The following is a 12092-nucleotide window of genomic DNA, read 5'->3' on the forward strand; positions in this document are numbered from 1 at the left end:
CCATTCAGCAGTGGGTATAATAAGCCGCTCATGCCTTCACATTTTGCCTTATCTTAGGTTTTAGTCAGTCAGATTCTTTTGCGCTATCTGGTGTGTTTCTATTTAGACTTAAGGCCCATTTACACACAACGATATTGCTAACGAGATATCGTCGGGGTCACGTTGTTGGTGACGCACATCCGGCCTCATTAGCGATGTCGTTGTGTGTGACAACTTTTTGCGATCAGTAACGATTGCAAAAAGGTGTCAAATCGTTCGTCGTGTACACGTCGTTCATTTTTAAAAAATTGTTCCTCGTTTGGAACGCAGGTTGTTTGTCGTTCCTGCGGTGTCACACATCACTATGTGTGACACCGCAGGAACGAGGAACAACATGGTACCTGCGGCGGCCGGCAATGAGGAAGGAAGGAGGTGGGCGGGATGTTCCGGCCGCTCATCTCCGCCCCTCTGCTTCTAATGGGCGGCCGCTTAGTGACGCCGCACGAACCACCCCCTTAAAGGAGAGATTGTTCGGCGGCTACAGCGACGTTGGTGAACAGGTAATTGTGTGTGACACTGCTGTAGCGATATTGTTCGCTACGGCAGCGATCACCCCGTGACGCGCCACTGACGCTAGCGATGTCGCAGCGTGTAAAGCCCGCTTTACTTGTTATTGACCCAGCTTGTATAACTAATTATCCTGACCTCTCTGCTACTGATTTCGGCTACAAATACTGAACATGTGCTGCATGCTCTGATGTCGGACCGTCTGACAATGTCTCTAGTTTTGCCTTGTACCTGTATCTTGACCCATAGGTCAGCTGCTACAGGTACGAGGACTGCCCTGGAGTAGCATCTGGTGACTACCTGCGGTCCAAGCCTATCCTCCCCACCAGAATCCCTAGTAATCATCCGGTAGTCACCTAGTTACATCCCTCCAGGGTAAGCCCGGCCAGTGGCGCTGTGGATCCACATCCACCAGCCTTCACAATAACGGAATTAAATCTGAATTTCCTGTTTTGGTTTAAAGTTACACTATAAATAAGAATTCAGAACCATACACTGGAATTGTGAAATACTTTACACAGGATTCTCACCCAATGTCCGTCCAGGTTTGCCAGAACTTCGCTGCCGGTTTTTATCTTCCCACAGATCTGGTTTAATGTATCACTGCCCCCGAAGAATGGCTGAAAGAGTAGAACAGTGTGTCATATATAGAATTATTATCACCAGCCATGGACTGTGTATGGACACTGATTTATCTATTTAAATACGGTCAATGATTAGCCAGCCGCCATATTAATGAAGCACCTGTACCGCTTTTATTGATGCATATGAATGGGACGGGGAGAATGAGCCAAGATGGGAAAGTATTCCTCCAGTATGCAGCACAAATCCCCAGGAAAATCAATGAGAGTCCTGAACAGGTGCTCCCACGTGGGTAATGGAGTAAAGACAAAATCCCTTTCGGCGCTTCCGGAGGATAAATGGAATATTAAACTTGCACTGATATTCCATTTATCCTCCGGAAGCGCCGAAAGGGATTTTGTCTTTACTCCATCCCTAACAAGTAATTAGGAATGATTCCTATTGTATGACAGCAGGCAGAGATATTGAAAACTATGAATAATTTATAAAAAAAAAAAGGATATTGGAAGTTGTTGTACATTTCATTTTACATTTAAAAATCTGCGATTATTTTCTCAGTCCTAATCGGACCTAGAAAACAATCTCAGCCTGCCGCAGGTGGAATCCAATCCGTTTTCACTCGCACCCATACAAATCTATGGAAAAACAATGGAAGATTGTTAGCTCACCCCTCTTCACTCCAGGATCCTGCACCGATGCACGGAGACGCCCTGGGCCGGGGGCGGTGAATAGAATCAAAAGAAGCAGAAGTCCAGCATCACGGAGAAATGGGATAATTAAAAATTGAATTTATTTGTTGCAAGTAGCAAAATAAAATCTTACAGACTGTGCGGGGAACACAGAGACTCAAGTGGAGGCGTGTGGGTTATCTTACACGTTTCGACCAGAGAGTCTTATTCATTTGCTACTTGCAACAAATAAATTCAAGTTTTAATTATCCCATTTCTCCATGATGCTGGACTTCAGCTTCTTTTCATACAAATCTATGGGTGCGAGAGAAACATCGCACTGCACTCACATGACACCAGAGTGCAGTGTGATAATCGCATCAGCTGATAATAGAGGAAATGGGGAGATTAGTCCCACCCTCTTCTCCGCAGCTATGATCAGATCGCTGGATCGCAGCACAGTGGCATATCACTCGCCTCACACAGCAAAGCGGGAGTCGGGGGTCATTACATTACACATCTGAGAGTCTCGAATCTTATGCTAAATGCTTGTGTGGCCTTAAGGCCCAGTCACACACAACGACTTACCAGCGATCCCGAAAACGATGCAACCTGATAGGGATCGCTGGTAAGCAGGGAGGTCGCTGGTGAGATGTCACACAGTCAGATCTTACCAGCGATGCAGTAACGATACAGGTCGCTGTAGCGACCTGTATAACGATCTCAGCAGTCACTGTGGCCCTGTCACACAGTGTCACACACAGCGATGTGTCCTGCCCAGCAGGACATCGCCTTTGAAGAAAATGGCCTGGACCATGCTGCAACGACTAGCGATTTCACAGCAGGGGCCTGATCGCTGGTAGGTGTCACACATAACGAGATCGCTAACGGGATCATTACTGCGTCACAGAAGCCGTGACTCAGCTGCGATCTCGCTAGCGATCTCGTTATGTGTGACGGTACCTTAAAGCTGGGTTCACACTAAGCGACAACGACGTCGCTGTTAAGTCACCATTTTCGGTGACGTAACAGCGACCTTGTAAGTCGCTGTTATGATCGCTGCTTAGCTGTCAAACACAGCGACGCAGCAGCGATCATAACGTCGCTACATGTGCAGAGAGCAGGGAGCCGCGCTTAGCGCTGGCTGCTTACTCTCCTAGGTACAGTACACATCGGGTTAATTAACCCGATGTGTGCTGCAGCTACATGTCACAGTGCAGAGAGCATGGAGCCGCGCACACTGCTTAGCGCTGGCTCCCTGCCCTCCTTGCTACAGTATACATCGGGTTAATTACCTGATGTGTACTGCAGCCACATGTGCACAGAGCAGGAGCCGGCACTGGCAGCAAGGGCGGAGGCTGGTAACGAAGGTAAATATCGGGTAACCAGGGAAAGGTCTTCCCTTGGTTACCCGATGTTTAAGCTGGTTACAGCTTACCGTAGCTGCCAGACGCCGGCTCCTGCTCCCTGCTCGCTTCATTTCGTCGCTCTCTCGCTGTCACACACAGCGATGTGTGTGTCACAGCGGGAGAGTGACGACCAAAAAATGAAGCTGGACATTCAGCAACGAGCGGCGACCTCACAGCAGGGGCCAGGTCGTTGCTGGATGTCACACACAGCGACAGCGACGGGACATCGCTGCAACGTCACAGAAAATGGTGACGTAGCAGCGACGTCGTTGTCGTTGTCGCTGTGTGTGACACCAGCTTTAGCCTTACAGTATATATACAGGTTGATCGTCTGCAAAAAAAACCAAACATAGGCATGTCCAACTTTGATCCAATTTGCAGATCAAAATCACCAATTCAAGTTAATGGGTCCATGAAAAAAAAAAGAAATGTAAAGATGTCATCCTTCTGCTGGCTTGGTTTTTTTTTTGTTTGTTTTTTGTTTTTTTTTTTTTAGATACGTAGGTTTCTTACCTTCAGTTTAAACTCCAGCTCCGTCATGTATCTGGTTTTCTCACACTCTATTGTAACTTTTCCTCCCAGCTCCATTGTCATTGTGCCGTACAGAAGTCCTATTAAAAGATGTTTTGATAGATCTTGATTAAGTTTGACATGTAACGTAACATATAGATATCATTTACCTCTACTTAATTATGTCAGGTGGAGCTCTAATGTAGAATGATGCTTTAAAAGGGCTTGACCCATGAGGACAACTCGTGCAAATGTCTTATTAGAATGTACTGGGTAGTAGAATGGTATACCTCAAGTACAGATAAGGGGGAGGAACCCAAAAGTCAAAAACCATAAAGAAAAAATTCCTCTTAAAAATATCAAATTTTATTAATTATATACTCTAAAAAACTGTCAGTGCAGTCATACAGAATAGCCACTTAAAAGTGGTTAGGCGGGTGAGGGGGACAAGTGCGCCAAAGGTCGATATTTGAGATGTTATTGGGTATAGGTGGGGGTAGGCTAACCTCGCCCTATGAATTCCCCCTACCTACCAGCGGAGTGTAAACACCCTAACACTCGGTGCCCCCGCTCCTCGGCGGCTGTCCCTTACTGACCCTCCAATCCACAGAACCACCATCACCATAAATAGTGTACGTGAAAAGACGTGCAGGTCAAAAAATGTCAGAGTTACTACTCTTATTAGTCAGTAATTATCAGTTTATCAAATTACAAAGGTTCCCTTAGGGAAAAATAGTAGAATGGTAGAAAGGTGACTGTGCTGTTATCCTGGAGGTAAATTATACATCGTCCCACGAATCGTTGAAATAGTCAGGTTCTTTATTAACGAGCATAAAAAAATTCAGAAATTTTATTTTGGCTCCGGATTGGAGAATTGTAAATCGTTTTATGCTCATCAATAGAGAACATGACTACTTTAACAATCCATGTGATCTAATTTACCTGTAAGATAACAGCAAACTCACTGTATCCTTGACCACCTTTAAACAATTAGTAGAATCTATATGGCCATAGAGCGGGTTCACGCGTTTGGATTTCTGGTCTCTACTTGGAGTCAATGTGTAAAGTCAATGCAAAGAACATATTTTGCTCTGGAGTACTTAGCATGAAATATGTAATATGGCAGTTGAATGAATTCAATAATTTCCTACAGCATCTGAAACCCCGTCTATTATTTTATTGTCAGGGGTGCAACCGAACAAAAATCAACTGGTCTTCATAGGACAGCAGTTAACTGGGTACTCTCAAGATGTCTCTTGAGCAGCTCAGAGCTCTGAAGTCTCTTCACCTCCTAGTTTCTGGAAGGGAAGGTCTCCTTGAATTACAGTTCTTGACTGCTGCAGTTGGGTAGTGGGGAGTCGGCTGTCAATCAGCAGGACATTGGCAATTACGTGCCATCAACGGAGCCCTGTCGACATGATATCAGTGAAAGCTGGTGAATCACCTACAGGAGCGTTATATGACCGGTGGAGATCGGCGCCAGGCACTACAGGCAGGTAGTTAACAACTACCTCCCTGTTAGTTCTTAGGCCCATAGTAACAAAAAAAAAAAAATGTCCCAGATTAACCCTGTAATGGAAGCACTGGGATCTGATAGACATTTCTAAATAAAGTAACAGGTAAAATGGAAAATGTTGACAATTTGGCAATACAGAATTGTAAAGGGTTTCTAAAGCCTGCTTTACACGTTGCAATTTCGCATACAATTTCATATGCGATTTGCAACGCCCCCATCGTATGTGAGTCATGTTCAATTTGTTGAACGTGCCGCACATACGATTAACCCCCGTCACACATACTTACCTTCCATACGACCTTGATGTGGGCGGCGAACGTCCACTTCCTGGAGTGGGAGGGATGTTCGGCGTTACATCGACGACACGCGGCAGCCGGCCAATAGAAGCGGAGGGGCGTAGCTGAGCGGGACGTAAACATCCCGCCCACCTCCTTCCTTCCGCATTACCGGCCGGGAGACGCAGGAGGCAGGTGAGATCTGTTCATCGTTCCCAGGGTGTCACACGCTGCAATGTGTGCTACCTCAAGTACGATGAACAATCTGATGTGCAATTCTAGAGAAAGGTACGATGTGTATGCGATGAAGGTTTTACCGTTCAATCGCAATCGCACGTACCTGTCACACCCTGCAATGTACCTTACAATGCCGGATGTGCGTCACGACATGACCCCGCCGACACATTGTAGGATACATTGCAGCGTGTAAAGCGTGCTTAAGTTTCAGTGTCGGATGGGTGGCAGTCTACTTATCCCCAGTATAGAGCAATTCTGTCCAATCCCAGCAAATGGTACTTAGACCAGGCTCAGCCTCATGCAAAAGTACAGAACTGTGCCAGAACTATAAATCAGAGTCAGACTCCTACTGATCCGTTTTTGGAGCCTAAGCAGTTGTAACCTCATCCCATAGTAAACCACGTGAAAAGGAAACATGTTGTCATACCTTTACAGTGCGCATACGGCATGGTGATGATGTAATCTTCATCGCGGGTCATAAAAGTGAGCCTCGCTTTTCCATCTAGTATTGCAGACAGCGAGTTTCCTATAAAAATTGGTGAATGGTGTTAGTAATCTGAAAATGTGGTATAGTACTACATCTCGAAAAGAAAGACTTTTCTAATATTTATCACCAAATAATATAGTTCCCCACAGCCCTGTATTGTATATTTACACTATTTTCCATCCCTTACTCCTACTATTCTTGGCACTTTCTCGCTATTTTCTGTCCTCTTACCACCTACGGCTTAAGTCCCAAAGTTTGAATCCAACACATGGGCCATTTTAAACCTTTCTACTGCACATGAGCAATCACCAATTTCGTATAGAAAGATCCGTTTTCTGAAAATCTCCAAAAGCTTTGGGCGGCACGGTGGCTCAGTGGTCAGCACTGCAGTCTTGTGGTGGCTCAGTGGTCAGCACTGTAGTCTTGTGGTGGCTCAGTGGTCAGCACTGCAGTCTTGTGGTGGCTCAGTGGTCAGCACTGCAGTCTTGCAGCGCTGGGGTCCTGGGTTCAAATCCCACCATGGATGACATCTGCAAAGAGTTTGTATGTTCTCCCCGTGCTTGCGTGGGTTTCCTCCGGGTTCTCCGGTTTCCTCCCACACTCCAAAGACATAATGATAGGGAATTTAGATTGTGAGCCCCACTGGGGACAGTGTTGCCAATGTATGTAAAGCGCTGTTAAATTAATGGCGCTATATAAATGAATAAATATTATTATTATAGCCTTGGCTCTTTGCATTCTTATTCATGTGACAATCCCCCCCCCCACAAATCAGGACTATTGATTATGGGATTTCTGTGCCTACGATGAAATAATGCAAATTTTATTCAGTTTGCATTATTTGCATTTTCAAAATTAAGAATGTCAATTTTAATGTCTCAAAAAAATGTTATTTCTCTTCTGAGTTCAGACGTTCTCACTTGGCGGGACGGAAATACTTTATGGAGGCTCTTAGAAAATATTTCGCCAGGGAAAGTTTGTGCCAGAATATCTTTTACCGTTCTAACTTCTAGGATATTTTGGCTTGCTTTTTGAACATTATCATTCTCCCTGGAACTGTTAAATGATACTTGACAGGCGCGCTGTCACCTCTCCTCAATTACACGGAGTGATACAGACGCTGCTTGGCTGATATTAGCAGAGGACGTATCCTGGAGGTCAGGGAGAATACATGGTTCTGGGATGTGTATGGTGCTCACAATCTAAATTCCATATCAGTATGTCTTTGGCGTGTAGGAGGAAACCCACGCAAACTATCCATGCCCTACATAGCATGGAGTGAGTAAAGCCCGCTACACACGCTTCAATATATCTCACAATCCGTCGTTGGGGTCAAGTTGTAAGTGACGCACATCCGGCATCGTTTGTGAGGTATCTGCGTGTGACATCTAGGTGCGATCAGGATTGAACGCAAAACCGTTGATCGCAAAACACATCGTATCTTTGTCTAGAATTGAGCGTTTTGTTGTACGAACCTAGTGAATTGTAACGTGTGACATCCCTCATACGATTTCGGTGTCTGATGCTATATGCGCAGGTGTGCGCTCTGCACCGCAGCTTAAAAAAGGTCCGCTTCAGAGTACAGCTGAAAAGCTGCGTTCTGAAGCGCCTCACAATGTCTGTCATTCACTAATCTCTGTCAGTCGGTCACTATCTCTGTCCCTCACTCTCTGTCCATGTCAGTCTATCCCCCTCTCTCATATACTCACCGATCCCCGATCTCCGGCTCTGCATGGCGTTCACACTGCTCCGGCGGCTTTTACTGTTTTGAAAAAGCCGGCCGCCCATTAAACAATCTCGTATTCCCTGCTTTCCCCGCCCACCGGCGCCTATGATTAGTTACAGTGAGACACGCCCCCACTCTGAGTGACAGGTGTCACACTGCACCCAATCACAGCAGCCGGTGGGCGTGTCTATACTGTGTAGTGAAATAAATAATTAAATAATTAAAAAAAACGGCGTGCGGTCCCCCCCAATTTTAAAACCAGCCAGATAAAGCCATACGGCTGAAGGCTGGTATTCTCAGGATGGGGAGATCCACGTTATGGGGAGCCCCCCAGCCTAACAATATCAGCCAACAGCCGCCCAGAATTGCCGCATACATTATATGCGACAGTTCTGGGACTGTACCCGGCTCTTCCCGATTTGCCCTGGTGCGTTGGCAAATCGGGGTAATAAGGAGTTATTGGCAGCCCATAGCTGCCACTAAATCCTAGATTAATCATGTCAGGCGTCTATGAGACACCTTCCATGATTAATCTGTAAATTACAGTAAATAAACACACACACCCGAAAAAATCATTTATTAGAAATAAAAAACACAAACATATACCCTGGTTCACCACTTTAATCAGCCCCAAAAAGCCCTCCATGTCCGGCGTAATCCAGGATGCTGCAGCGTCGCTTCCAGCGCTGCTGCATGGAGGTGACCGGAGCTGCAGCAGACACAGCCGCTCCGGTCACCTCCACACAGCTAATGAAGGCAGCCGTGCGATCAGCTGAGCTGTCAGTGACGTTACCCGCTGTCACTGGATCCAGCGGTGGCCGCGGGTAACCTCAGTGACAGCTCAGCTGATCGCGCTACTCACCTCAGTTGCTGCGTGGAGGTGAGAGGAGCGGCGGTGAGTAGCGCGATCAGCTGAGCTGTCACTGAGGTTACCCGCGGCCACCGCTGCATCCACCGCTGGATCCAGTGACAGCGGGTAACCTCACTGACAGCTCAGCTGATCGCCGGCTGTCTTCATTTGCTGTGTGGAGGTGACCGGAGCGGCGGTGTCTGCTGCAGCTCTGGTCACCTCCATGCAGCAGCGCTGGAAGCGACGCTGGAGCATCCTGGATTACGCCGGACATGGAGGGCTTTTTGGGGCTGATTAAAGTGGATAACCAGGGTATATGTTTGTGTTTTTTATTTCTAATAAAGGATTTTTTCGGGTGTGTGTGTTTATTTACTGTAATTTACAGATTAATCATGGAGGGTGTCTCATAGACGCCTGACATGATTAATCTAGGACTTATTGGCAGCTATGGGCTGCCAATAACTCCTTATTACCCCGATTTGCCAACGCACTAGGGTAAATCGGGAAGAGCCGGGTACAGTCCCAGAACTGTCGCATCTAATGTATGCGGCAATTCTGGGCGGCTGTTGGCTGATATTGTTAGGCTGGGGGGCTCCCCATAACGTGGATCTCCCCATCCTGAGAATACCAGCCTTCAGCCGTATGGCTTTATCTGGCTGGTTTTAAAATTGGGGGGGACCGCACGCCGTTTTTTTTAATTATTTAATTATTTATTTCACTACACAGTATAGACACGCCCACCGGCTGCTGTGATTGGGTGCAGTGTGACACCTGTCACTCAGAGTGGGGGCGTGTCTCACTGTAACCAATCATAGGCGCCGGTGGGCGGGGAAAGCAGGGAATACGAGATTGTTTAATGGGCGGCCGGCTTTTTCAAAATAGTAAAAGCCGCCGGAGCAGTGTGAATGCCGTGCAGCGCCGGAGATCGGTGAGTATATGAGAGAGGGCTGCTCAATTCAGTTACTCAGGAGTTTAGCGGTCACCGGTGAGTCCTTCACAGGTGACCGCTAATCAGGACGCAGCACAGACAGAGCCGCAGCATGACAATGAAGTCGGGGGAAGTTCACCCGAGTTCATTCTGACAGTGCGGCTCTGTCTGTGTCTGCTGTCATCTGCCATTCAGCTCTGCTACATGGCTGTCTGTGGCTGCTGTCATCTGCCATTCAGCTCTGCTACATGGCTGTCTATGTCTGCTGTCAGCGGCCATGTAGCAGAGCTGAATGGCAGATGACATAGTAAAAACGCATCCCTACACATTACACACGCTTGTCAAGTCAATAAATAAAAAAAAAAAAAAAGGTGCCCAATGCATACGTCACAGAACACATGATCTAAAGGATCGCACACAAAATTGATAAATGTAACATAGACTACTAACGCTCGTGTGACAGCAAATGAACGACCAACGTGCAATCTCATAAGATCCCGTATGCAACCTGGGCGTGTCACATCGCAAATGCGATTGTACAACTAATTGCAACGTGTAAAGTGGGCCTAAGGCTGGTATATAGCACATACTATAGATCTACCTACATTTGTACTCCATTTTTTATCAAATTCTTAAGCGACAAGAGATTGATTCATGAGAAATGGTATGTGCAAAAAGGCTCGCTAGAGAACAATGTGCCATATTAATTAAGAGACACATGCCACTATGAATTTGCCACTTTTTCTCAGTGGGGGGGGGGCGTCTCAGAAATTTCTTTTTGGCGTAAAGAACGCCAGCACTTAATTTGATGAGCGAATGTAACCCCACCCCGGTTCTTCTCCACGTCGGTAAATTTTCACAAAGTTGCTTTGAAAAGTGCTCCTCAGAGCATCTAGGGGCATCACAACTCTGGACCAGACCTCAATCAGGGGACAATAAAACTTTCACACTCCTTATCTATGAACTGCTGCAATATTTACTGCCACAACTGATCGTCCCCTTGTCAAACTGATAGTTCTGCTTCACATAACTTGTCTTATTTACTGCTCCATTTTATGTCCTGTTGTGTATAAATATATGACTCTTCAGATTTTGTCTAAAGGCCGCTTTACACGCTGCGACATCGCTAGCCGATGCTAACGATGTCGAGCGTGATAGCACCCACCCCCATCGTACGGCCGATATGTGGTGATCGCTGCCGTAGCGAACATTATCGCTACGGCAGCGTCACACGCACATACCTGCTCTGCGACGTAGCTGTGACCGGCGAACCGCCTCCTTTCTAAGGGGGCGGTTCGTTCAGCGTCACCGAACCGCCGCCCAATAGAAGCGGAGGGGCGGAGATGAGCGGGACGTACCATCCCGCCCACCTCCTTCCTTCCTCATTGCGGCCGGCCGCAGGTAAGGTGAGGTTCCTCGTTCCTGCGGTGTCACACATAGCGATGTGTGCTGCCGCAGCAGCGACGAACTACTTCGTACACCGAGCAGCAGCGATATCCGAGAATAGGGGGGCATGTCACCGATGAGCGATTTTGACCGTTTTTGCGACGATTCAAAATCGCTCATAGGTGTCACACGCAAAGACATCGCTAAAGCGACTGGATGTGTGTCACAAATTCCGTGACCCCAACGAGATCGCTTGAGCGATGTCGCAGCGTGTAAAGCGGCCTTTAGACTGAGCCTGATGAAGAGACCTGAGTAGTCTCGAAAGCTCGACATACAGTATATTACCATCTTTTCAGTTAGCCATTAAAAGGTATCAACCACTGAGGACTCTCAGTTCTTTTAAACAATTTTGTAATTTTTGCTCAATTTAGTGTTATACAAAAATGTTGCTATTTTTCAATGCGTTTTACTCCATTTTTTAAGCGTAAAAGCTTTGTTTAATCGCCCCTCCAGGTCATTTTGGCATTAAAGGAAACTTTTCATTAAATATATCATCATTAAAGGGAACCTGTCACCACTTTTTTGCCCTATAAGCTGCGGCCACCACCACCGGGCTCTTATATACAGCATTCTAACATGCTGTATATAAGAGCCCAGGCCACTGTGAGAACATAAAGACTTTATAATACTTACCTAACGGTCGCGTGGTGGGCCATATGGGCGTCTCCGTTGTCCGGTGCCGGCGCCGCCTCTTTCGGCCATCTTTGTTCTCCTTCTTCTCTAGCCGCGGTGCATGACGCGTCCGATGTCATACACACTCGCCGACATTCAGGTCGTGAGCAGGGCAGATCAAAGTATTGTAGTGCGCCTGCGCAGGACTGGCGAGTGTGTATGACGTAGACACGTCATGCACGCAGGCTTCAGAAAGAGGCCGAAGATGGCCGAAAGAGGAGGCGCCGGCACCGGACAACG

At 46.9% G+C, this 12092-nt stretch overlaps 1 protein-coding gene across 3 annotated transcripts in view; it reads right to left on the reverse strand.

Annotated features, from left to right (window-relative positions):
• The window catches only part of OSBPL5 (oxysterol binding protein like 5), a 199631-nt gene that overhangs the window by 19842 nt on the left and 167697 nt on the right, over positions 1-12092 (reverse strand). For all 3 annotated transcript variants that reach the window (XM_075326809.1, XM_075326810.1, XM_075326808.1), the window contains 3 exons: positions 6171-6269; positions 3719-3816; positions 1077-1166 (listed from right to left, as the gene is read on the reverse strand). In XM_075326809.1, coding sequence (XP_075182924.1) covers positions 1077-1166; positions 3719-3816; positions 6171-6269 — 287 coding nt within the window. The remainder of the gene's footprint in view (positions 1-1076; positions 1167-3718; positions 3817-6170; positions 6270-12092) is intronic.

This window comes from Anomaloglossus baeobatrachus, chromosome 10 (genome assembly GCF_048569485.1).
Source record: "Anomaloglossus baeobatrachus isolate aAnoBae1 chromosome 10, aAnoBae1.hap1, whole genome shotgun sequence".
NCBI lineage: Eukaryota > Metazoa > Chordata > Amphibia > Anura > Aromobatidae > Anomaloglossus > Anomaloglossus baeobatrachus.